This window comes from Bos indicus x Bos taurus, chromosome 9, assembly GCF_003369695.1.
Source record: "Bos indicus x Bos taurus breed Angus x Brahman F1 hybrid chromosome 9, Bos_hybrid_MaternalHap_v2.0, whole genome shotgun sequence".
Taxonomy (NCBI): domain Eukaryota; kingdom Metazoa; phylum Chordata; class Mammalia; order Artiodactyla; family Bovidae; genus Bos; species Bos indicus x Bos taurus.
The window spans coordinates 96,902,006-96,929,131 of NC_040084.1; the positions used below are offsets into that span (position 1 = coordinate 96,902,006).

Below are 27,126 nucleotides of genomic sequence, written 5' to 3' on the forward strand. Positions count from 1 at the left end.
ATTGTTACCATCTTTCTAAATTCCGTATATATGCGTTAGTATACTGTATTGGTGTTTTTCCTTCTGGCTTACTTCACTCTGTATAATAAGCTCCAGTTTCATCCACCTCATTAGAACTGATTCAAATGTATTCTTTTTAATGGCTGAGTAATACTCCATTGTGTATATGTACCACAGCTTTCTTATCCATTCATCTGCTGATGGACATCTAGGTTGCTTCCATGTCCTGGCTATTATAAACAGTGCTGCGATGAACATTGGGGTACACGTATCTCTTTCAATTCTGGTTTCCTCAGTGTGTATGCCCAGCAGTGGGATTGCTGGATCATAAGGCAGTTCTATTTCCAGTTTTTTAAGGAATCTCCACACTGTTCTCCATAGTGGCTGTACTAGTTTGCATTCCCACCAACAGTGTAAGTGGGTTCCCTTTTCTCCACATCCTCTCCAGCATTTATTGCTTGTAGACTTTTGGATCGCAGCCATTCTGACTGGCGTGAAATGGTACCTCATAGTGGTTTTGATTTGCATTTCTCTGATAATGAGTGATGTTGAGCATCTTTTCATGTGTTTGTTAGCCATCTGTATGTCTTCTTTGGAGAAATGTCTATTTAGTTCTTTGGCCCATTTTTTGATTGGGTCATTTATTTTTCTGGAATTGAGCTGTAGGGGTTGCTTGTATATTTTTGAGATTAGTTGTTTGTCAGTTGCTTCATTTGCTATTATTTTCTCCCATTCTGAAGGCTGTCTTTTCACTTTGCTAATAGTTTCCTTTGTTGTGCAGAAGCTTTTAAGTTTAATTAGGTCCCATTTGTTTATTTTTGCTTTTATTTCCAATATTCTGGGAGGTGGGTCATAGAGGATCCTGCTCTGATGTATGTCGGAGAGTGTTTTGCCTATGTTCTCCTCTAGGAGTTTTATAGTTTCTGGTCTTACGTTTAGATCTTTAATCCATTTTGAGTTTATTTTTGTGTACCCGTTCTTGATCCCCAAACCAGTCAGAGGTCAGATTTTCAAACTCATCAGGGAGAGTGTGGAGGGAGAGGGGGGTCATTTGAGGTGGCACTAGTAATCAAGAACCCTCCTTCCAGTGCAGGAGACATAAGAGACTCAAGTTCAATCCCTGGGTTGGGAAGATCCCCTGGAGTAGGAAACAGCAACCCACTCCAGTATTCTTGCCTGGGAAATCCATGGACAGAAGAGTCTGGTGGGCTACAGTCAATGGGGCTGCAAAGAGTCGGACGTGACTGAATGCGTGCGCATGCACACACACACACACACACACACACACACACACACACAGTTCTGCCAATTCAATCATGTTAAAAATAGAATTAAACAATTTGAAGAGATGGAGCTTTGGAGATGAGAAGGCCATCTGGATGGTGTGCAGGGAAAATTAATATTCACCTATATATAAACAGGAAGAATTAGGCCAACAAAAATTCAACTTACATGAATTTGTTTCTAATTTTTTTCTGTGTTTGTGTTTCATAATAAAAATTGGGTAAGTTAATTATGCCTAGTCCCTACCCTTGAAAAAGCACCTAATCAAAGTCTGATCTACAGTTCTATAAGTTAAGCATATTGATTGCATTCTGTAGTTACTTGTGGGGAAAAAAAGAAAACTACTTAGCCCAAGTTACTGAAATTTGTTATCATTTTCCCCTCTAAAACAGCACTTAATCATTTTTTAACTTCTCCTTTCTTTTGTTCACATCAGCAGCTCATTTCCAAACCATCTGTTACAGGGTAGAAAGTCATAAAGAATTTATATATGCTAATTAACTCCTGCCTAGGGTCTGAGAGCAGGTAAAAAATGAGGTTGGAAATAGTTCATTGTTCCTTTCAAGGCAGGTTTTTATGAGAGTTATGCTTGAGTGTATTAGATCAAAACCAACTATGATATTGAATAGTAATAAAGACTGCCTCATCACTAGTTGTATAATCTTTCATTGAGTTCTCTTTTCTCCTTTGTTAGTCCACATTCCTGTAAGTGTGGCAGGAAAAAGAAACCCCAGGTTTCAAGCTCTCACCTTTGAGGCTCCTGCCAAAGATGCAAGGAAGGAGCTGTTCAGGCTGGTCCCCGCCAAGGAGCTGATGTGCCTTGCAGAGATGTCGTGTGTATCCATTTCAGTGCTGCAGCTTCAAGTGTTTTTAATACTTTATAAAGACAAACTATCCAGAGTATTTTTATATAATGTTGGATGAATCAGGACATGTCGTGCTTTCAAAGTTTCTGGGAACATGTAACATGTGGCTGGGAGAGCCAAGAGCCCATTGCGTGCACAGGTTCTCCTGAGGTCTTTTTCTCACGTTGGGGCAAAGTGTCTGACCCACTGAGTTACAGCGAGACAAGAGAAGCCCCACTTTGTTCTCATGCTGGCTCCATCAAGAAGGCAGGATATGCAAACCAAGGATCTGGGAAAAGTGTACAGAAATGGGCTCAGCAAATCTGATGCAGAAACTGAGGCTCTGAACTAAGTGTTCTGAAAATTCCAGGATGGAGGAAGATTTGGGAAGGCTGTTAAAGAAGCTGAATCAAGGACCTCGGGTCATACGACTCTGAGCCTTTCTCTCTTAGCACCTGGCACTCCATAAGCTCCTGGAGCATCTGGGTTTGCAGCCATGTTCAGGTCTCGTTCCAGAAGAACAAATCTGTGCAAGCTGAGGATTCGGCTGTATTGTTTATAAAATCAGATTTGGTCTGAGAGATGAGTCAGGATAATCTTGATTCTCCTTTAGTAGACACTGAGAGCCACCTATTCAGTTTTTTACTGATGAAACCCATGGATTGTGATTTCATGGGTCTTACGATTTTAATCATAAAGGGATACTTGTCTTATATATAAGTTCAGTTCTATGATGGTGCCCACGGTCAAGAATGAAAACTATGGGCAGATTTTGTCAAGATTAAACTTGACAATTTTAACCTGTCTTGGGGAGAAGCTTACATTTTAGTGTAAAAGAAAGGTCAGTTCTAGCCATGTTTAGAAGAATTAGCAGAAGTCTTAAAGATGACTTTAGAAGTACTAAAAAGCAATTTGATTTTTCTTTTTTGTTTCTGAGACTTTCAATATGTGGAGTTTAAACACAAAAAATGCTGTCTTTATGATGTTCTGCTTTATGTGTTACTTTTGTTATATTTTCAGATTCAGTATGTATCTCATGCAAAAATTGTTTAATGAGTTATTTTGGGTGGGCCGGTAAAAGTGGAGCCACAGGGTAATTTTGCCAGTGAGGAAGAAAATTTTCTATATGAACATGTGACAACATGTACGGTGTATGTGCTGATTGTAAAATAAGTTTTTAAGCCTTAAAGCACATCAGCATTGAACGTGAGTGTTCTGCTTTTCAATGAAATAAACACCATTCTCTAAGAACACAACGCTACCTACATTCTCCCTTTGTTCATACACACTGGTGTTTTTGCTTCCTTTCCATCTCTTTGCTACAAGATGACTGTTGTTCCTTGTATTATCACCTTGGAATTGTATTTCGAGTTGACATTTGAATTCTGATAACAATAAAAAGTATACATAAATTGTCAAGAGAAATCAGTTTTCATCTGCTCTCTTCTTTCTGAACATGCATCGCTGTAAAACACGCTTCCCACATGACAGAGTACACCACGGATCCAGGCAGCCAATTACTGACGGAAGTTAGGTGGTCCACCTTCAATATGCGTCCTCTGCTCCTTTCCGGGCTCTTTGCACCATTCCCTGACCCATGTGTGACCCAGAATAACATTCAGACTCTTCTCTGGTCTGGTGTTATATGGCATTTCCATTGCCTGGTTTCCAACTCTCTACCCAGGGTCTTCTGTGCCAGGCTCGAGCCAAGCTGTCAGTAACAGATTTTATTCCCAAGAGTAGAATTTGTTCTCATGATTCCCCACGTTGCAGCTTTGAACACATTCATCCCAGTGCCAAAAATAAAAACATTAAAGATATATGTCAAGGCATCCTTCATTGTCAGGGTGAATATACAGGTGACTTACTAGGATTTCTCTATTGATCTTACAGGCTTCTTGGTACTCTATTCTTTATGAGGAAGAACAAAACCTTTCAGGTCTGTAAGAGCTTTATTATTTACATTTGGTAGGATGGACAAAGAACATGAAAAGAAAGAAAATCAAAGAGTTAAATCAAAAGAAGTACCGAGTTTATTTTCAACAAATGTCATAGCTGTATTGCCTTGGTATTACAGAATCCAGCAGTCCACAGTCAGGAACATGTTATTCACAGCATCACAAAAAAATGTTGAGGTTTGGCAGAAGACGGCAGCTAAGGAGAGTGTCTTACTTGGTTGGATTACTGTCAATTATTTCTGAGCATGCTAGATTCCCTACCATGTTCCAGCTTCTAGAACCGTTGGTGCGTCACTGTCTCCCATCTAATTAATTCCTTCTCATAGTTTCTTCAATCCAAGGAACATAGGGGGAAACACGAACATACACACCAGGCTTATTGGGGCGTGCACAGCCAAGACCCCAAGAAGTGACTCCTTGCAGAATGTATTTGTCCTTCTCAAAGCAGACCAGAGGCCCGCCGCTGTCACCCTGTACAGAGGGAGGGGAAGCGGTGAGAGGACTAAGCATCCCTCCTTTCGTTATGGGATATCATCCTTCCATTACCTAAACATACGTTTCCCCAGTACTTGCACGCTCCTTTCCTTACTAACCAGGGGCTGGCTCAGAGGGTAAAGCGCAATGCGGGAGACCTGGGTTCGATCCCTGGGTCGGGAAGATCCCCTGGAGAAGGAAATGGCAACCCACTCCGGTATTCTTGCCTGGAGAATCCCATGGATGGAGGAGCCTGGTGGGCTACAGTCCACAGGGTCGAAAAGAGGCAGACACGACTGAGCGACTTCACTTCACTTTCCTTACTAATGGGCTTCCCCTGTGGCTCAGCTGGTAAAGAATCTGCCTGCAATGCGGCAGACCTGGGTTCAATCCCTGGGTTGGGAAGATCCCCTGGAGAAGGGAAAGGCTACCCACTCCAGTGTTCTGGCCTGGAGAATTCATGGACTATATAGTCCACGGGGTCGCAAAGAGTCAGACAGGACTGAGCAACTTTCACTTTCCTTACTAACATACTATTTGAACATCTGCTGTGCTTCAGTACTTAGCAAAGTATATTCAACAAAACCATACCATTTAGTGTTTCCTGGGGGCGGGAAATCCTTTATGAGAAGTGTACTCATCCCTTCAAATTTTGGGGGGTTTCTCTTAGGGAGGGTAACCCCAAGAACAATTGTAAAGAGGGTGCAGGGGGCCTTTGTCTTATACCGACCTCCCTTCCCTCCTGGAAAGGTCCTGCCCGCCAGCATCCTCCCAGAGGGGTGGGGGCCATGACCGTGATGTGGCTGTGCCCTTACAACCACCTGGAACTCGAGGGCTGAGAAATCACCCGTGATGATCTGAGTCAATCATCAGAGACAGGCGTTAAAGGTTTCTGGGCAGGTTTAGATGGTGGCCTCCGACTCACAAATCCTGCTCGAATTTGCTGCTTTGGGGCTGAAACGTCCAAGGGGCTGAGGGAGGCCGGCGCAAGATGAGCGCTGATCTCTCTCGTCTTTTCTTACCTGGCAGCTGTCAGTCCCTCCAATCAGATGGCCGGCACACAGCTCCGTGGGCTTGACCCTCCCGTCGAGATACTCGTTGCGATTACACACCTTGTTCTCGATCACAGGCAGGTGCGCTTCCTTCAGGAGGCCCTCACCAAAAGTGCCTGCGTTGAGAAAGATGAAAGAAAGGGTTACTGGATCCGAACCCTGTCCACACAGGAACTTCCAGAACAGCAGAGCAGGAATGATAGGTCTCCGGTTTATCCATGAGGTTGCATAAGACAAGGAGTCAGTTCCCAAAACTACTGGAATTCTTTTTTTTTTTTGACTCTTGAAAGTATAAATATTACATAAGCTTTCATGTTCCCACGACCTAGTTAATCTGGGCTTCTTCATGGGATTTTTGAGGTTTGTGTGGTTATCTTCTGCTTCTTTTTCCAAACTATAGAGAAATTTATTTTTAATATATGAGAGATTGAGAAATGCTAGCACCACTGCATGTATTTTACATGTTCTCTTCCAGGATTTTCATGTTTCTTTTACCTTACATCATTGTGCACCTTTTTTTCACACATTACATAGTAAGGATTTGAATCATCTTTATAGTGAGTATTTTATAATTCATCTTTATAATTAATATTTGAGTGGGGAGTCCTTTTGGGCTGAAGCAGATTTCTGTCCCTTGGACTCCCAGGAGATCCAGCCAGTCCATCCTAAAGGAAATCAGTCCTGAATATCCATTGGAAGGACTGATGCTGAAGCTGAAGCTCCAATCCTTTGGCCACCTGATGCGAAGAACTGACTCATTTGAAAAGACCCTGGTGCTGGGAAAGATTGATGGCAGGAGGAGAAGGGGACGACAGAGGATGAGATGGTTGGACGGTATCACTGACTCAATGGGCATGAGTTTGAGTAAACTCTGGGAGTTGGTGATGGACAGGGAGACCTGGCGTGCTGCGATTCATGGGGTCACAAAGAGTCGGGCACGACTGAGCGACTGAACTGAAATGAACTAAACTGAAGATTTCTGTAAATAGTGGTGATGGTTGTTCAACAGTGTGAATACACTAAATGCCTCTGAATTGTACTCGTCAAAATAGTTTAAAAAGTAAAATTTACATTCCTTTTCCAATTGGGTAAAGACTCTTCCATGTGCTTGTCTTCCCCACTGTATTTCTTTTTTGTGTGTAAGAAAAACTACTGTTTTACTTTGGCAAGTGGAAATAGAACCCTTGCACAATCACAAAAAGAAATGATATTTCTCCAGATGGACACACCCAGGTATGTCTCAGTATTTTCACAAATAATCCAGTTTTCTAACTTTGCAAGCCCAGCTTTCACGAGTTTTACAGTCTTTGCTTTCTTTGCCAGCATGAAACAGCCAAGAAACAAGGTACTACCTCTCCAAAGGCTTTTAAGAAACTTGGAAAATTGTCTTGTTCAGAAAACTCACACTGGAGTTGACAGGAGCTCCTAAGAGGACCACTGTTTGACAAAGAGGGCCGAGTCCCACTGCTGCTCCAGCAGGGGAGGAAGGTCCTGACCACAGGAGCATTGAGTAGCGGATGTATTGTTTGAAGTGAGTAGATTTGTGGATGGTGAAGCCTTATCAAAAATTTTTTGCTGAAAATTAATTTAAAAGTGTCCTGCTCTGACATCTGCTTTCTGAGCAAGACAGACATCGTGATGCGAGGGACAAATTCTCTAATTGACCAGAAGTTGTAGTGTGCAGAGGTGCTGCCATCCTGTGGCCACAATAGAGATGGCACGTCACGTCTGAGAGGCTGAGGCTAGGAGACTAAGGGTGACCTAGAGGGCTCAGCTGCTCATGGGTTAGGTGATGTCTCCTGATGACGGTGACCATGGGGATGATGGGGAGGGTTGGGGGTTGACCGTGATGCTGATGGTGAAGGTGGTGTCCATGGCGATGGTGGCGATAACGACAGTGATAATGTGAGATGGTGATGGTGGTTGTGGTTGTACAAGAAGCACAGGAGCTGCTAAAATACATCTGCAAAGCGCTGAGCTCTTCATATATGTTATCTTTATCTGCACAATGACCTTATACAGGTGAGAAAACTGAGGCGAACATGCAGAACATCATTTGAAAACATGGATTTTATGGATGAAGGTTTAGTTGCCAAATGGTACCAAGAGGTAAGGTGACTGGTCCCTTCTCTCTAGCCAGTGGCAGAGGCAGAACTGTGTTCCAGGGCTCCTGACTTCTGCTCTGATGTCCTCCACCAGCACTTCCAAAAAGTAAGGCAGAGATCTAAGACATCCTTATAATGTTCCTAGGCCCAATTCTGAAGGATATAACAATAATTTGTATTATAATATAATGCAGGACAAACTGCAAAGGGAAGCCGGGATCCCCAAATTATAGTTCGAGTGCTGATCCAGGATTTTGCAGGAACATCTCCTCTTGGTCCTCACCCTGTCCACCAAGGCCAAATGCCTTCCTAGAACTGGGACCTTTCTTTCTGCCCCCAGCTGTCAGTCTTCCCACCCTCTCCACACAGACACAGACCGTGCGGGTATTTGGGGAGACAGGTTGAACTATCATTTTGTTGCTGACGCACAGTATGTTTAAGAGCTCCATGTGGTTAAGCTCACATAAATAATCTAACACCCTTAATCTGCAGCTGTGTCTAAACCCTACTTAGCTGAGGAGACAGTATTACCATTGGATTTATGGGCTGAGAGTCTCAAGGAAGCACTACCCCTCCCCTCGTCCATGTCCACGGATGGCCAATTATGGAGACCGGGCAGGTACCCAGACAGTCAGGAAGGGAGTGGACCTCATTCACTGGTAGAAATTGGTACACACGCCCATTTTCTCATGTAGGCTGCAGGTCAGAAGCAGTTCATCATGTGAGTCATGAGATTTATCTTACCTTGGGTTTCTCCCCAGCCAGTGATGTAACATTCTGTCCGGGCTGCAACCATGTAGTTCGGGGGTGGCAGACAAGCTGGGATTACCTCTTTCGTGATGATGGCAGGTCTGAAAGGAAAACATCGAAAGTTGCATTTGACTGCTAGGCTGGAGGCTTCTACCATTCACTGGATGAAAACATAAAAGTGTTAGTTGTTCAGTCGTGTCCGACTCTTTGCGACCCCATGGACTGTAGCCCACCAGGCTCCTCTGTCCTTGGGATTCTCCAGGCAAGAATACTGGCGTGGGTTGCCATTTCCTTCTCCAGGGGATCTTTCTGACCCAGGGATCGAACCCGGGTCTCCTGCATTGCAGGCGGATTCTTTACCATCTGAGCCACCAGGGAAGTCACTGGTTGGTTACCCACAGTAGGATGCCACCTGCCTCAGCCCCAGAGCCCTCCCAGCTGGTATTTCCTTGCTTCACTGACAGCTGAAAACAACTTTTCACCCTCACATTTGCCTATAGTATCTTACAAGTTAAACAAATAGAACGTTTTATTTAAAAGGTACCAGTTGTGGACAAGAAACCGGAGGTGGGAGCAGAGATGACAATGACTTTTCTTGTCTCTTCTGGCACTATGGGAACTTCATACCATGCACGCTTTTACATCAAGTTAATAGGGGTTCAATCAGTAGGTGAACCATCCAGCTGAAATACAGGGCTTTAAAAATAGCAAGTGCCTTGTGTCACCAGGAGCAAGCTGTCCCATTTTTGGGGTCCTCAGTTTCCTCACCCATAAATGTCACAACACCATGGCTATAAGAATCTGATACAATGCAAGACACCAAATGAAAGAGGATTAGAAGTAATCACCTTGCATAAACAAAGTAGTTGTTTAAAAAAAAATAAACTTTTGCATGCCTTAGAATTCCAGAGAATCAAACATCAGAACTTTGATTTTTTTTAGACTTGATTCTATCTATTTGTAGGGCTTCCCAGGTGGCTCAGCGGTAAAGAATTCGGTTGCCACTGCAGGAGATGCAGGTTCGATCCCTGGGTGGGGAAGATCCCCTGGAAGGGGAAATGGCTACCCACTCCAGTGTTCTTGCCTGGGAAAACCCATGGAGAGAGGAGCCTGGCGGGCTACAGTTCACAGGGTTTCAAAGAGTCGGACACGACTGAGTGACTGAACCACCACCATCCTCTTGGAGTCACCAGAAGAGCCCCCGCCTCTCACAAGGAGCAGCCCACACTCACGTATGGGTTGCTCTCGTGGAACACTGATGACTGAGACTCCTGGGGTGTGGGGCGGCCTGAGGGTGGGTTCCCAGAAGCGCAAACGTATCAGTCTATCAGAGAACACGTCCAGAACCTCATGTTTACTAAATCACCTGTTTGAGGAGCAGAGCTTCCTGACAGCCCAGGGGACCGTGAAGAAAGGAGAAGAAGCTGGCTAAGCTGAGAAGGCCCTGTCTTCCCTTTCCAGGAGGGAGTCACTCCTCAGTGGACTGACCCAGGAAATGCATGACGTGTTTCTGCCCGGACCCAGAGAGCCCCCCTCAGACCCTTGACTGCTGGCCTCAAGGGTCCACTGGCCTGGCCGTCCTCCTCATGGTCACTACCGCCCCCTGTCACCTGGGACCCATCAGCCCGCCATTTTGGCTGTCCATCTTGTGACTGTTTTCGAAATAGCTGTCTCTTTATTTAGCTCACTCTCTTGAGACCTGTTTTCAAATACCGCTAACTTTTAAGTGACAGAAAAAAAAAATGGATCATTTTGTCAGACTTAATAAAACACCCATCCAACAGGAAACATAAAACCAGAGATAGGAAGACGAATGTGCTTTTGTGAATTGTGAGTGTGTGTGCACGCTGCCTTTCTTTTTTAAAGTGCTTTGACATACATAATTGCGATTGATTCCCCCGAGCATATTATTACGTTGAAAAGAGAATGTCAACCTGGAATAACTGAATAATTCTCTGATTATGAATGTATACTAGCTGACTGGGGAACTTATTGAAAGTGAAGGCGTTCAGTCGTGTTCGACTCTGCAACCCATGGACTATAGCCCACCAGGCTCCTCCGTCCATGGGATTTTCCAGGCAAGGGTACTAAGATGGGTTGCCATTTCCTTCTCCAGGGGGTCTTCCCAACCCAGGGACTGAACCCAGGTCTCCCGCATTGCAGGCAGACACTTTACCGTCTGAGCCAACAGGGAAGCCCCAGGGGAACTTAGTAAGTGAGAGAATTGTAGGGATAACCTGTACCTCATGCTTCAACACACTCTTTTTCCACGTGAGGAAACTGAGTCCCGATGCCTCTGTCATGACCACGTGGGAAGAACACCCCCTAGCTGCCACCCTCCCCTGTATTCTCCCCTCCGCCCACCTCCATCCTCACCCAGCGCCTGTAGCAGGCGAGCAGGGCTGAGCCCAGGTTTCCTCACTTGAAGGTCAATGCTCTTCCCAAAGCCTGATGCCTTTGGGGTCCTAGCTGGTGCCAGCCCCACACAACTCTGTTACGGCTTGTAAATCCAGCCACGAGCAAAAGTTCTCAGGGCTTACAAGGTGAACGTCGTGGGCAAACCAGTACCTGCTCAGCTTGAGTAAGGCAATGTCCGCCTGAGAGGGCCCCCGGAACAGCCTGGACACTGGTATTTCCTGGACACTCTGTTCCCGGACTTTCTCGTTGTGTGCACCCAGGATGACCTTGTAGAATGACAGCGCTAAAATGCTAGAGAAGACATCCGCATTAGCAGCAAAATAGGGGCCAGCCCTGCGTTGGGTGCCCTTTGGAGCCATAAACACCACGTCTCCTCCCCGCTCAGCTACCTACAATCGGAGGCCTCTGAATGGCAAGAAACAAGTTCTCGGTCTTCCTGAACCTGACAGTTAAGGAAGATTCTCAGACAACAGAGGACGAATGAAACCAACACTGAGGTTGGCACAGGGCAGACACCAGGTCCGGAGCCTGGGGAGACCAACGCCCCTCATGGCGAAAGGCTCTGTCTTGCTGTCGATCCTGCTGCAAACTGCCGGACCAGGTCTGCCTCTTCGTTTCTCTCCTGAAACACCCCCTCCTCTCCCATCCAGCGGCCCTGGCCATTCTGCCCTTCACATCCACCTCCCGCCCCCCACCCCCGTCCCCAGTGTCACTGCCCTGGAAGGAAGGAGGAAAGGGAAGGAGACAAGGGAGGAGAGAGGGGAGGGAGAAGATAAAGAAAAGGAGGCAAGGAGTCTTGAAGACAAGGAAGTCTTCGTGTCTGGGATCCCCTAACACATACTTGTCCAGGCAATGGGCAGCAGTCAGCACCCACTCTGGGGATATCAGAGTTCCTCCACAGAAGTGCCTCGAGCTGGAAGGAAAATGTGCCAGGATTTTAGTTAAATCTGATGATTTAATTCTACAGAAAGTCCGAAAGTGGTGCTTACTCTGCTTCGAGGTCATTAATGTTCCCAAAGGACGAGGTGGCAGCAAGGACAGTAGGAGTTTTGAGCTTCCTGCAGTAAGTGGGTCCTCTGGAGGTCACCCCACCACTCGGGGGGTGGGGTGGGGTGGGGCTGGGGCTCAGGCCAGGCCTGGCCACAGGGGAGCAAAGCGGCATGGCACCAACAGGAGGCCCTTTGGCCCTGGACTCCAGCCCACTGAGGTCTCCTCTGTTTCTTTTGGAGGAGATCTGTGTAAGGCCTGACCAGTCATTCTTCAGGGTGCCAAATGGGATCCTGAGTGGCCCGTGATTCGGGGCCATCTGCTCATGCTATTTGAGAAAGTTCGCTTTGGGGCGGGGGAAACATCCCCTAAATCATTCACGTTGTAGAACTGCTGGGGTGCGATATAGCTCATAAAACTCACATGAGCCGCTCTGAAGACCATCATAATGGAAGAGACACAGATGCAAGTGAATGGGAGCCAGCAAGGCAATTATCAATCAGGAAACAGACCCCAGCGCAGCTTGGGAAAGAGAGACTAGAAAATACGTGAAAGCAGTATCGCAGGATCAGGTATCGCAAGCAGTTACTACGTGATAAGGCAAAGAAAAGAACAGCCAAGGCAGCCACAGAAAGATACGGACCAGAACAGCATCTCACCAGCGAACGGAAGAAGGACCACAGAGCGCCGCGATTGGGCGCATGCGCACTGGTGCAGCCTTGTGCCGAGGAAGCATCAACAGGCGGATCAGCCTGTTTTCTGTGTGGGCTTTGAATGGGACACCCAGGAAAAGGGACTGATCAAAGGCGAACACCAGTCAAAGATCACCAGAACCGTCTGGGTCCTGGAAGACGGGGATGATCACGCTTCAGTTATGGCTACCCTCCACTGAAGAAGGGGTGTTTTTTATATGGGTGAGCATCTTTTGGTTAAATTCAGTAGTTCACAAAACTGTTGAAGGAAGGGGAAAAGACTCTGCATCTGTGTTTTAATATTATAGATAATTTTATCTTTACCCTCCCCCACGAGGTGTCTCATTTCTAAAAATATCCCTTTCTCTTCATTTTACAAAGCCACAGTGGGTATCTATATAAACCCTCAAAGCATCTTTTTAACTTTTCCAGCAGGATTGGAGCTTAGTATAAATTGCTACATTTAACAATTCTGATGACAGCTACCCAGATCAAAAAAAAAAGATTCTAATTTCAAATTATTTTCAAATAACATAGAAAAGAACATTTTAAAAAAGAAGCAGAATCACAGATACAGAGAAGGAACTTTTGGTTACCAGTGGGGAGAGGGGATAAGGGAGAGGGGAGGGGCCATACAGGGGTAGGGGATTAAGAAGTAGAAACTATTAGTTATAAAATAAGCCACAAGGACATATTGTACAACATAGGGGCCATAGCCAATATTTTATTACATTATATTTTATAACGATAAATGGAGTATAACCTTTAAAAATGGTGAATCACCCTATTGCAAAACTGAAACCTATATAATATTGTACAGCAACTATACTTCAATTTACAAACACAGAAAAAAAATTTTTTTATAGTTTTCCTTACTCCTTTGTTGAACTTAGAGGCAGGTTCTGATACTGGGGGTATGTGGATTTAGTTGAATGCAGAAAGGTTTTCTGTTTGTTTAATTTTCATTGGAGTATAGTTTCTTTGCAGTGTTGTGTTAGTTTCTGCTATGCAGCAAAGTGAATCAGTTATACATATACGTATGTACATACATATACAGATCTATCAATACATATACAGATAGGCCCTCCTGTTTGGATTTCCTTGTCCTTGAGGTCACCGCAGAGCATGGAGTAGGGTTCCCTGAGCTGTACAGTAGTTCACATCAGTTATCTGTTTTATACACAGTAGTGTATATGTACATATGTATATATGTCAACCCCAAGGTTTTGCAGAGCGTACCCAGAAGGATGGAATAAATCATTTCTGGAAATGGTGTTACCTTCTTCGAAGGCTGACTTGCCAGGGCCAAGAGTGTGGGTTGGACACACACCCGCCTACAATCCTTCCAGAACATTTCTTCGGCTCCACTTGGGGCTTTCCACAGTCGAATGAGGACTCTGTGGCACAACGTGGGAAGATTTGCATTTGAAGACGTGAAAGAGAGCAACTCATGATGAAGTCGTGACTCGTCGACGCACTGAACTTTTCACATCCCCAAACTCAAACTAAATAGTAGACTCATAAACGTCTCTTGGAATATTTTTTTCTAAGTTGCAAGAAATGGTAGTGGACAACACAGAACCGTCTCCTTCCTAGAAAATATAAGTGCTTTTCTATTCTACTGTTTTCTTAAGGAAGTGATTAATTGGGAAGAGTTAGGCATTAGAATGAGAGTTTTGTGGAGAAGAGCTTCACTGACACAAGTTGTTATTCTGACTTGAGGTGATCTATCTAGAGACTGTATCGTTACTCCCATCATAACCACCACCATCATCTGAGCCATGTAAAGTTTGCTGAAAACCATAATTGTCGTCCCCATTGGAAGGCAATAAGAGTATTTTTTAATTATGAATCTCTGTGTGTGCATGTATGTGTGGGGTGTGTGCATATGTTTAGCAAGGATAACTATCCTAAACTAATGCTTTCTCTCGGCCAGTTTCAGAACAGCTCTTCCAGGAAGCCTCCCAAGACTAACCCAGCGCCTCAGGGATGACTTCCATTCACTTGCCTCTCTATTCATCTCCCACCGGCTTTCTGTCTCCACCTGGCCTGCAGGGTTCCTGGAGATTGGGGTGAGTGCTCCATCTCTGGTTGGTATCACTCACTAACGTCTAAAACAGTTCAGGGGGTACATAGGTATTCATAAATGCTTCTCCATTGTCTGGAGCCCTTTAGGATCTTCAAAAATAGAAGCATAAGTCATAGTTAATAATAAATATTATAAGGAGAAAAGTTTTAGTCTTAATCAACCAAGAGATTTTTATCCTCTAGTGAAGCTGAAACCTGAATTTTCCTAATAGCTTTCCAATTTTCTTGGCCTATTCTGAGAATCTATATAGAGAAGTTTGTTTTTTTTTTTTTTTTGAAGAAGGATGCAATATAATCAAATCCTACTTTCTAATACTGACCTTAATTTCTCCTACTGTGCCTTACACAGAGTAGACTTACAGAAATGGACTAAGGAAAGAACAACCACAGATATTATGGTAACCCTGGTCTCACTATTCAAAATAAAACTTAAGTTCTACTTATTTTTAATTACAATACTTATTATTTGTACTGTTTGTGTTGGTAGAATTGAAATGAGTTGTTAACCCAACGAACAAAAATTTGCAATTTAAAATAAATGAATATAAATAAATAAAACTATATTTTAAATGGGCATCTTTCAATTTTTGAGGTTGATATTAAAGAGAAAACCCACACAAGCCCTTGGTAAAATTGAGAAGCAGATTACTGGGCTGAATAGAATGTAGTTCTGATTTCAAATTGTTTTACTATGTTATTCTGTGCAGTTTGCATGGTGCCATTTGTTTTAATAACAGAATATTTACACAAATTTTTCAAGTGAGTTGCTTAAAGAAGTTTATGTGTAGCCTAAAAAGTTAAATCAATGGTACTTTTTTAAAGATGTTTTCCATGTGAGTTACAATGTAAAGTTTGGAAATTTTAAAAGTTCGGAAATTTCCCAGGGAATGAGCAATAAAAATCCTTTTTTAAAAAGAGGAAAAAAAATGAAAATAACCTTTTTAAAAAGTCATAGCTCAAAGAGACTTCACATTCTGAAAAATCGAATAAAATTAGCAAAAAAAAAAAAAAAATACAAGTACACACAAAAAGTCCCCTTAACCTGGGACAGCCACCCTTTTAAGCACTGACCTGTCATACTGGAGGAGCTGTCATTTGAGATTTCATTCATTTATTTACTGATTGAGCAAATGTGTTCAAATATATATATATGTAGTGCCAGGCATTGCTCTAAGCACCAGGAAAAAGGAAATATTAATAGCTGAGGTTTGTAATCTTTACATTCTGATGGGTGGGTGTGTAGGAAGATGTTACATTGGAGGGTTCAACAGAGGCCCCAAAGATGCTCCGGGAGGGTGTAAGATAAACCTCCATGTGCAGACTTCTAGAAATGGCCTCCCGGAATTTCCCGGGTGGTCCAGTGTCTAAGACTTCACACTCCCAATGCAGGAGCCCAGATTCGATCCCTGGTCAGGGAACTAGGTCCTACATGCCTGCCACTAAGACCTGGTACAGACAAACAAATAAATATAAAAAAGAAAGAAAGAAATGGCCTCTTTTACAATTGATGCTTTTGAACTACAGTGTTGGAGGAGACTCTTGAGATCAAAGCAGACTGCAAGGAGATCAAACCAGTCAATCCTAAAGGAAATCAACCCTGAATATTCATTGGAAGGACTGATGCTGAAGCTGAAGCTCCAGTACTTCAGTCACCTGATGTGAAAAACTGACTCATTAGAAAAGACACTCATGCTGGGAAAGATAGAAGGCAGGATGAGATGGGGATGACAGAGGATGAGATGGTTGGATGGCATCACTGACTCAACTGGCATGTTTGAGTAAGCTCCGGGAGTAGGTGATGGACAGGGAAGCCTGGTATGCTGCAGTCCATGGGGTCGCAAGGAGTCAGACACGACTGAGTGACTGAACTGAACTGAACAATTCTGGTACCCTCACCCAAGTCAAGGATGGAAAAGAACCAGGTTCTTAGAGATGGATAAAAGAGGAAAGGATGGAGAAAGGACTGTCCCAGTGTGCGGTCCCCAACTGCATCATGATGTGGCCATGTGATCAGAGCACGTGGTCTGTTTGCTGACACCCATTTCCTGCAGAAGGATCCCCAAGCCTCCTGACACTCAAGAAGCCTGTAGCGTCTGCTGGTGGCCGAGGGCTGCCCCTGGGATATTACTGTAGGTCCCTTTCTGTGGGCATCAGAAGTCCATGACTCCCTGGCACAGCTATAGAGCCAGGGCAGGAATGGCATGATATACAACAACTTAAAGGCAACTGTGCCAGATAGGCACCCTGTCCAAGTCAGCGAGCCCGCACCCCAAGAGGCAGTGGGGGTTCCAGAAAGCTGAAGGGTAGGAGGGAGGAGCAGAAAGGGAGGCACAAACCCCACTGGGGGCCATGAGGTAGGGGGTCCACCGAGGCAGCGTCTGGAGAACTGAGAAAACACACAGTGGAGAAGCAGTCGGCTACATGCTCCCCTCAGCCCAGGCAGCACGGTGACAGTGGCCAAGGAGAATCTTTCCTTCATCCCGGCTTCGCCCTCCTCGCCCTGCTCTAGGCATGAGCGGCCCCGAAGCAAAGCCTGACGGTGGCTCCGTGCTCTCAACCCCTTGCCCAAGCTGCCTCCCAAACCACCTCTGGATGTGGACTTCAGTGACCTTGCAGCCGCACCTTATCCCCTCCAGCCTGTCCCGCCATGTGGCAGGCACAAACACAAGCCATCAAACTGTGCAAAGAAGTCCAGGCTGATTATCAAGAATCAGGACAGAATCCCTCTGCAAAGACGGAAGGTCAGCGGAGAGTAAAACAGGGTCCGAATCAAAGCCCTTTGCGGTGTTCTCCAAACCTATCCCTGGACTTGTTAGCCCAGACTTTTCAGAACAAAGGTCAACTCCCCTTTCTGTGATCCAAGCTTCTCACTCCCCAGAAAAGTCTGAGAAACAAGGAAAGAATTCAAGCAAGCTTTCTCTACGTTGTCTGGCGAATGCATGGCTAATAGTCATCTTAGGATAAGGAATGTCGGGCCTTAGTAAGGAGCCATGTTCATTAAATTCTTAGGATGACAGTATATGGTTTACAATAGATGCTATATGTTTATTTCCTGCTGTCTCTGTTTTCTTTCTTACTTCTCAGCTGCTGAAGGAGAGCTTCCCGTCTGGGTGACTCTGAATTTGTTTTTCAGGCATCCTGCCCCAGACATTGGAGAGGTCAGTGGAACCCTCTGGAGGCTAAAGAGATCACCTCTGAACTTGCTCTTGGGGAGGATTTTGTATGTATTTTATTTAAAGTATTGGAGGAAGGGAGTGCCTAAAAATGGGGGCCACGAGTAGGACTGATTCAAGAGACCCAGGATGAAAAGAGGGCTCTGGGGGAGAGGGGACCCTCTCCTGCCCAGAAGTGCTCGACACACACTTGTGTCTTGCAGATCAGACACCAGGTGACACCACATTTATATAAAAGCCATTTCCTTCCAAAGGAGACAGCAGCTTACCACACTGAGGGACGTCACAGTAGTCAAAAAGCTTCCTTGGGTTCATGGTGTAGCACCAGGGCCCATTGACATCACCGTCAGGATTACGGCAGTACTGGAAAAAGAGGAACGTGTCTGGGAGAGGGCGCATGCTGGGGCAGGGCACGGCAGAGAAGGTGACAGGAGGCACAGACATCGATTACACTTCTGTCCTTAGAACATGAAAGGTCGTGTTTCTTTGGCAGAGAAGTGGGCAGAGTCACTTTTCAGGGTGCTTACGAAGCCTCTGACTCATAGAAGGCCATCGGTCACGTCTCCTTGTTCAAAAGGAGCTTGGAGAAGGGGTGTAGACCCTGAGGGCTCTTGGGGTGAAGATTATATAAAGGGGCCTGCCCTGCAGCCTGTGTCTGCCACCCAGCAAGAGAGGACTGTGGTCGTGGGACAGGCCGTCATTCAGGTCAGTCTTCTGCCCGATGACTTGTTCACTGTTGCTTCCAAACTGTTTATTCCCCTAGCCCGGGCACCCTCCGTGGGTCAGCCATGGCAAGACCACCCCACAAAGGAAACCCTTCAGGGACTGTGTGAGTGTAGGGGAAATCCTAGCAGAGTCCTGATGGCCCATCCAATTTTTTTTTCTAGGAACATCCAACTACAGTGTCATGAAGGTCATCTTTGATCACGGGGACCTAGAGGACAAACACCGGAAACACGAAAGCAGGCAGGAAGTGTCGCAAATGAGAGAGATAAGAAGCTAGCGGATTGGCCGGCCGTGCTAACTGTACCCCCCAGGCTGAGGCTGTTGGAGCACAGGTTCGGTCCCCTGAACCCTCTGGTGTCCCCTCCCCACCCCACACCAACGCTCAGTCAGGCAGCCTCTCTGGAGCAGAGGTTCAATTCGGTTTGCGAAGGCTGGTCAAAAAAAGGCAACACGAAGTCCAAATCAAAGTGGCTTACGTTTCTCTCCAGCCCTGACTGTGGGTTTGTCTCTGGAGTGAAGATGCTGTGTTGGTGGGGCTCCTGGGCCGCCCACTCCTGGCAGGGGACACCGGCCACCGTGGTGGCCTTCTTGCCGCGGTAGCTTTTGCCCATCCCGATCCTGCAGTCTGGAGGGAAGAGGGAACGGTGTCACCTGTCCCACACTGACCCGGCGACAAGGATCAAATGTGGCAGTGCTCGGCGTCTCTCAGGACAGGCTGTAGTCACGTCCTTTGGAACACAGGAGCCCTGGAGGTTTCAGTGCGCCCTGACGACTTTTTTAACAAGTCGCCAGAGATGCTCTTGTCTCAGAAGGACTCACAAGTCCGGGTGTTGGAACGGGAACTTTGGCCGGGACACTTAGATACTCAGTTTTATAACAAACTGAGAGGTAACAGACGCCTCTACGAAATGTGAGATGATCCTTGAATAACTCACTCTCAATGAAGAGAGCAGATGGAAAAGGATTTCATAAAAGTATATTATTTTGGCCAGAGCTCTGCCACCTTCTGGGATGAAAGAGGTAAGAAAGAGGTGGCTAGAGGTCCCTTCCCCAAATTCCTCCCTCACCTCGTGCCTTGGGGATGAGGCTTGAGCCCTTGTTAAGTGTTACATATGGGGTCCCAGCACACAGTGCTCTGATGAGCACTTGGAAAATCCAGACAGCAAAAGCTGGGCCAGCTAGCCCCATGCCCAAGGAGCAGGGCAGTGCTTGGCCACCTCCAGTGTGTGCCAGGAACAGACTGTGTGAGTTACCCACAACCACATGTGGGGTATCACGTGGGAGGGCCACCTGAGTCCATGTGATGTGGGATGACTCAGGTCCATCCCACCTGAGTCTCATCAGGAGGGATCCCCAGCTGGGCCATGGCACCCAAAGTCTCACCAGGAAAGTGGGGCAGAGATGAGCTGGTCCTATGTGTACAGCAGGTGTACAGGGGGACAGTAGGGAGCAGCTAGTAAGGTTCTCCAGCATCTCAGAGGAGCCAAGTCCCCCTCCGGAAGGAGAGGGGGTCTCAACTTGAAACCAAGTCCTCACTTTAATTGTTTCTGTCTGATCTTGGATTACCCAAAAGTGGTCAGACAAGCCAGAGACCACTGAGCTTTCATGCCAGGGCAAGGGAAGAGTCGGTCCCCTCTGTGACCTTACCCTGTCGGAGGACCGAGCACTCCTGCCACCTGACAGCCACAGGACCAGAGGCTCAGCACACGGGGTGACACGTGGGCAAAGGGCCGGGGAGGTGGAGAAGAGCCTGGTTATCCTTTGCGTCCCACCTTGGATGACATGTTTATCCTCAGGGCTGCAGACGCTTGGAGCTGCATGTCCACTTCTCTCCAAGCCTTTGTTGGAGATGATCATTGACAGTCTTCCTAGCCCTCCTAACTCTGTACATCCAAAACCAAATCAGTCCTTTCTACCCCTCCATGCAAAAGGCAGAGATTCGCTTTTCTAGAATGTCCCACCTCGGCCACTATCATCAACCTCTCAATCCATCCAGGCTCAAAACTGTATCCATCCCTCACAGCCAATTACTTTTCTTTTTTTTTTTTTTAATTGAAGGATAATTACTTTTCAATGTTGTGTTGATTTCTGCCATGTAACAATGTGAATCAATCATGATTTTATATATATATATATCTCCTCCCTTTTAAGCCTTCCTCCCCCCTCCCTTGGAGAAGGAAATGGCAACCCACTCCAGTATTCTTGCCTGGAGAATCCCATGGACATAGGAGCCTGGCCTGCTACAGTCCATGGGGTCATGAAGAGTTGGACATGACTGAGCAACTGAAAGAACAAACAACAACCCCCCTCCCGTACCATCTCTCGAGGTCATCACAGAACACCAGGGTGGGCTCCCTGTGTTATATGCATATATTATATTGTAAGCATCTTCCCACTAGTTATCTATTTCACACGTAATAGTGTATATATGTCAATGCTACTTGCTCAATTCGTCCTACCCTCTCCTTCCCCCGCTGGGTCCACAAGTTCATTCCATTAGTTTTCAACTCCTAAAGACACACCCACCCCCATCAGGCCAGCAAGAGCAGCTCTGGCTTCCCCAAACGATACCCTGAAGCAGCCTTCCCCATCACAAACTCAGCCAGCACTCCAGTCCCCCCGCAGCAATGAAGCCTCTGCCTCGGGAAGACTCTCCGCCTCTTATCATCTCTCTACCCGAGTACACAGATGTCTGGCCACAGACTTCTTACCTGCTTCAGGAGGATTCTCTACACCTGGGGCTTGGGGAGCCGCAGGCACCTGCTCTGGAGTTTCTGAACATTTCTTCAGGTTGCAGAACTCCCATCTGACTCTCGGATCGGTGGTATAACACCAGGGGCTCTTATCGGCATCTGGATTTCTGCAGTAGTTCATTGTCAAGCCACTGTAAATTCCACAGCAATAGAGGTCATGAGAGGTGAGTGAATCTTCAGGGGCACCCCAGCACCCTCTGAATTTTGTTACAACGAAGTGGCTGGAATATTTCCATTAAGGTACCAAAGTGAAAGTCGCTCAGTCGTGTCCAACTGTTTGTGACCCCACGGACTACACAGTCCACGGAATTCTCCAGGCCAGAATACTGGAGTGGGTAGCCTTTCCCTTCTCCAAGGGATCTTTCCAACCCAAGGATCAAACCCAGGTCTCCTGCATTGCAGGCAGGTTCTTTACCAGCTGAGCCACAAGGGAAGCCCAAGTTACCAAAGGTGCCAATTATTATTATAATGCCACAGGCACAGATGGTCCTCAATTTCTAAAGAACTGGGTGAGTTTTTTAAAGTAGGTTATAATTTTTATTTAAAAATAATCAAAAGTAATACATGCTGCACATAAAAACAGATCATATATATATATACATGTATAAGAGAAAGTATCAGAATGTTTTCCTTTCCCTGGAAGTGTTAAATAAATTCCCCAGGGATAACCAATATAGATTTTGAAGCACATATTTTACATTTTTTGTGTACAAACAAATATATCTATACCTCTGGCTTTCTCTTCTGTGTGAGTAGGGCTATGGAAGTTGGAACTAAAACATATTTATCCAAGGCAGAAAAGACATACAAGACGATGATATTCCCAGGTCAACCCTCTTAGTCTGTTTACTCATAGTGTATTGTGTGTGTGTGTGTGTGTGTGTTCAGTTGTAGTCCCACTTTTTGGAGCCCTGTGGACTGTAGCCCACCAGGCTCCTCTGTCCATGGAATTTTCTAGGCAAAAATACTGGAGTGGGGTGCCATTTCCTACTCCAGGGATCTTCCTGACCCAGGGATCAAACTCCAGTCTCTTGCAATGGCAGGCAGATTCCTTCCCACTAGAGCCACCTGGAAAGCCCTACTGTATTTTACAATGAAACAAAAACTCACGGCAGTAATATTACTGTAAATAGCATAGGCAGATCAAGTGGGTTGGGGGTTCGGAAGGCTTGTGGCAGCCTCCTGGAAAACTAGCTGGATGAGGTTTCTAGCTGGATGCATTCTGGGGCACGCAGGAAGAAGCCCCAGGCTCGTCTACCTGCAGCCGCTCAGGGATGGAGGGAAGAGGGATGTGACTAAAGGAGAGTGGGGCCAAAGGGAGGAAGGGGGACGTCTGGGTAGACCAGGGCTTCTGCGGGAGCTGAGTCAGAAGCAACTGGCTAAGGACATAGCAGAGGAGGGACCTGGGGCTCACTGGGCAGCTTGGACCCCTGGGGCCTCCCAAGGACTCTGCCCCAGCTTCTCAGAAGTCTCAGCCTTAGACTCCCCTTTGGAACTCAGACCCGCACTCTGTGACTCATGAGATCACTTGGAACATCCAATGTTCTATGGGAATCCAACAGTGTATCTGTGGGGACTATAGACAAGTGACCATCTCAGACCCGGGTCCACAATTTGAGGAAGCCCATCAGCAGGTTTCCAAGCAACTGGATATGTTAGAAAGGCTTATCACAGGAAACAGGCTCCTGCTCTCTTTTTTCTGTAAAGGTACTTTGATGGACAAGTTTTGATGAACACACACACCTACATAACCCACACTCCTGCTGTGACAGAGAATTCGTCCATCACCCCCAGAAACCTCCCTTGGGTCACTGCTCAGTCTTGGCTGCCCTTCCCCTGGAGGCAAATACTATTGAGTTCTACTCCAGAACTTCATATGAATGAACTCATGCAAGGATATACCCTTCTTTCAGTATTTTTGAGCTTTTACCCATGCAATTTGAGGGTATCGGTAGCTTGTTCCTTTTTATTTCTGAATAGTATTCCATGGTATGAGTATCTTACTGGTTATTCATGTTCTTATTGGTGACCACTGAAGTGGCTTCCAGTTTGGGGTTATTTTAGGAATAAAGCTGATAAGAACTTTCTGGTAGATCTTTTTGTAGATGTAAGAAACGTGGATTTGATCCCTGGGTTGGGAAGATCCCCTGAAGAAGGAAAGGCAACCCACTCCAGCATTCTTGCCTGGGAAATTCCATGAACGGAGGAACTGGACAGGCTACAGTCCATGGGGTCCCAAAGAGTGGGACGTGACTCGGCACACACACACGGAAACACATCAGGTATGACAGCTGTCCCTGCTCCATCCTCAGAACTACTTCTTACTGTTTGTCTTTTTAGTAACAGTCATTGCCATTGGGTATTTGGTAGTATCTCATTGCGGTTATAGGGGCTTCCCTCGTGGCTCAGTGGTATAAGAAGGTGCCTGCCATGCAGGAGACACAGGTTCCATCCCTGGTTCGGGAAGATCCCCTGGAAGAGGGCATGGCAACCCACTGCAGCATTCTTGCTGGGAAAATCCCATGGACAGAGGAGCCTGCTGGCTATAGTCCACGGGGTCACAAAGAATCGGACATGACTGAGCGATTGAGCAGCAGAAGCTGTGATTATAATTCTTGCTTCTGTGATGGCTAAAATGTTGAACATTTTTTCAGGTTCTTATTGACCATTTGTGTATCTTTCTCTGTGGAACATCTTTTAAATGGTTGAAGTCTTTTGTCCATTTTTATTAACTTGTCTTCTTACTGGAATCATTTGGTATTGTCCTCTCAAGACCCTTGCGTTTTCCTCTGGCAGGCAGTTAATTTACCTGGAGATCATTTTGATCCTTTTAGGATTACTTTTGATCTTTGCTCAGATGTTTTTAGAATAGACTTTATCCAAGGAATACACTAACCCTACCGATACATGGACAGAGGAGCCTGGTGGGCTACAGTCCTTGGGATGGCAAAGAGTTGGACACGACTCAGCAACAACAACTGATAAACGAGACTTTTCTGGATTCCTTACTGAATGGTCAAGGTGTCCCCTGAGGTTTCTCCTCTCTGACTCATAAGAATCTCAACTCTGCAAACGCAGAGTCTTCTAGTGCCCTGGGAGTTCTAGAATCTTCATTTATCTCAGGGTTCCCTGGTCTTTGTTCACTGCAGAATCTCTCCCTGCAACGTGCGTAGCTTTGCATTCAGCCAAAGACTTCAGGAGAACTCCATACGTATTTCCAAAGTGCCTTCTCTGCACAGATCCTTTCTCAAGATTACCCTGCCTACTCAATCCAAGCTGCCTCACTAAGCCCCAACTCTGGTCTCTGTCTCCTTAGATTAGCAAGACTGCTGTGGTCTGCCCTGGCTCCATTTCCTTGCACTGCAGTCCAAAGAGATACTTTCTTCCCTAAGTATCTCCAGGAAGAAAACCAGGGTCATTGTAAGTTCAATCTAATTTACTTTCCTTTCCGAAAAGTCACAGTCCTATGCTGCCTATTGTCCATCATGTGAAATTTTTCCATATTTTTACAGCCACGTGTCACAGAAAAACTGGTCTGATCAGTCCGAGTCTTGTCCACTATTTTGCCCACTGACCTGTCCACTGATGTCCATTTTGCAGATCAGTATCTGTACTTTCTGACTCTAATCTGCCTTCCTGCTTTTGCTCTTAATGCTCTGGTCATTCACATTCCTTGAGACCACTAGTGCTCAGGACCCAATATGTCCACACAGGTTGGGTGATACACAGATCACCCAGTGGTGATAAATATTTACATTTATTACCCAATGGCAAACACAAACCACTTCAGGAGTTGGAAGACGAAATGATCAAATTCCACGGCTGAAAGACGACACTGATCTGTAAGCAAGAGCTATGGGACGATCCTATTTCTAAGCCTTCGATCGTCTGTGCTTTTGAGCTTTCTACTAGTAGGACCTCAGCCCCTCTGTCTATCCCACCCTGCTTCTGAAACACTACTCAGGAAAGAGAGCCAGCCTCCGGCTTCTCTTCTTTCAGAAATTTTGCACAAAAGCAAGTTGCCTGAGACATTTTGTCTCATTCTCTGGAGCCAAAGGAAATTTGGTCCTAAGACATTAGTTTCTAGCTGCTGCTGCTGCTAAGTTGCGTCAGTCATATCCGACTCTGTGCAGCCCCATAGACAGCAGCCCACCAGGCTCCTCTGTCCCGGGGATTCTCCAGGCAAGAGTACTGGAGTGGGTTGCCATTTCCTTCTCCAATGCATGCATGCATGCTAAGTCGCTTCAGTCATGTCCGACTCTGCAACCCCATAGATAGCAGCCCACCAGGCTCCCCTGTCCACGGGATTCTCCAGGCAAGAATACTGGAGTGGGTTGCCATTTCCTTCTCAGTTTCGAGCATAACCCTTTAAGTGGAAACTGAAGCTGGCGGTTCTCCTCTACCGGTTGAAAATCAAAGACATACGCATTTGGGTAGTTTTCTGGGGTCTTCAGATGCCTGTGTGGTGTCATCGATGACCACGACTGGCATTTCCTTCCTGTGATAGTAGTGGACGACGTGCCTCGATAACTCTGCCCGTTACCATGGTAGCAGTCCTGGGGCACAGGAGTTTGTTCGGGTGGTACTGAAATTGAAAGAGAAGAAATCAGTAAATAATGACTGGAACAGAGAAACGTGTGAAATAACTTATTACACAAACAGAATATCCTCTCTGGGAGTGAACACCGCCCTCTTTTTACATATTGGGAGGCAGATGGACATGCAAAGAAAACAATAGATCCAGAACATTCTAAGACTTTAATGACCTAACTTTTGGGTAAATAGTTAATTCAAAACTTGGGGGGAAAAAATAAGCAGGGCAGACTGCTTGTCATTGGACCTTGCACTCCCGTGCAAGCTCTCTTTTATGGATCTCCACTGGGTGTTCATGAAAACTGGGCAGGTCTTCAGAAAGACACACTTCATTTGGTAGAGGCTGCGCGTGGTGGCTGCGTACCAGTGAGCAAGACATGGAAACCTTCCGCATTTTCCCCAGACTCTTTGCTTATGCAAAGCCAAAGCCTTCAGCTGCTGGGGGAAATGGTCCTACATCCGGGACTCAGGCAAAGACCAGCTGCTTCTCAGGGAGGCGTAGGGCCCTGGAATAGGGGCAGAAAATTCTACTGTGCCAGGATACTTCACCAACACAAAGCAGAAGTCTCCTATTCTTCCACTCAGGACTCAACACAGATACAACTTAGAGTTTAGTTCCATGGGAAGAAGGGGCAAGAATATTGAGAAATATTGCCAGGTGCTCAGATGGTAAAGAATCCACCTGCAGTGCGGGAGACCTGGGTTTGATCCCTGGGTTGGGAACCTCCCCTGGAGGAAGCCATGGCAACCCACTCCAGTATTCTTGCCTGGAGAAGCCCCATGGACAGAGGAGCCTGGTGGGCTGCAGTCCATGGGGTCGCAGAGTCGGACATGACTGAGCGACTAAGTACAGCACAGTACCAGGGGCCCAGAGTCTAAGGCTGAGAGCAGACCAAGAAGACAGAGAATGCCTACCCCCAGCAAAAACTTAGCACTGAGTAACAAGAAACGTAGTCTATCAATAGGGTCAGGTTAAAAGTGTGGAGTGCCCCCCACCTCTGTGGTGCAGGCATTACTGATTACTAAAAGTTGAGAAGGGATTAAGAATACTGAGAAAGCTCTTCAGCACCCCAGACCCAACTCTAGATACAAGGTGACTGCACCTCACCACTGGGAGGATTTGAAACCTACGGTTCACATAGGGAAAAGCAGCAACAAAACCGAAATTCCTTTTATCTGCTCATGATATTAATTCAATTACCCACATAGCATATTGATAAAAGAAGGC

At 46.0% G+C, this 27,126-nt stretch overlaps 2 protein-coding genes across 2 annotated transcripts in view; one reads left to right on the forward strand and one right to left on the reverse strand.

Annotated features, from left to right (window-relative positions):
* SLC22A3 (solute carrier family 22 member 3) overlaps nucleotides 1-3,557 on the forward strand; it is a 98,805-nt gene extending 95,248 nt beyond the window's left edge. The window contains exon 11 of the mRNA XM_027551986.1: nucleotides 1,979-3,557. Coding sequence (XP_027407787.1) covers nucleotides 1,979-2,039 — 61 coding nt within the window. The 3' untranslated portion in view covers nucleotides 2,040-3,557. The remainder of the gene's footprint in view (nucleotides 1-1,978) is intronic.
* Nucleotides 3,558-4,139: 582 nt separating this feature from the next.
* The window catches only part of PLG (plasminogen), a 47,605-nt gene continuing 24,618 nt past the window's right edge, over nucleotides 4,140-27,126 (reverse strand). The window contains exons 10-19 of the mRNA XM_027551985.1: nucleotides 25,731-25,890; nucleotides 21,264-21,436; nucleotides 19,029-19,177; nucleotides 18,096-18,189; nucleotides 13,845-13,962; nucleotides 11,728-11,799; nucleotides 11,037-11,177; nucleotides 8,463-8,569; nucleotides 5,584-5,729; nucleotides 4,140-4,558 (exon numbers count right to left, since the gene is read on the reverse strand). Coding sequence (XP_027407786.1) covers nucleotides 4,397-4,558; nucleotides 5,584-5,729; nucleotides 8,463-8,569; nucleotides 11,037-11,177; nucleotides 11,728-11,799; nucleotides 13,845-13,962; nucleotides 18,096-18,189; nucleotides 19,029-19,177; nucleotides 21,264-21,436; nucleotides 25,731-25,890 — 1,322 coding nt within the window. The 3' untranslated portion in view covers nucleotides 4,140-4,396. The remainder of the gene's footprint in view (nucleotides 4,559-5,583; nucleotides 5,730-8,462; nucleotides 8,570-11,036; nucleotides 11,178-11,727; nucleotides 11,800-13,844; nucleotides 13,963-18,095; nucleotides 18,190-19,028; nucleotides 19,178-21,263; nucleotides 21,437-25,730; nucleotides 25,891-27,126) is intronic.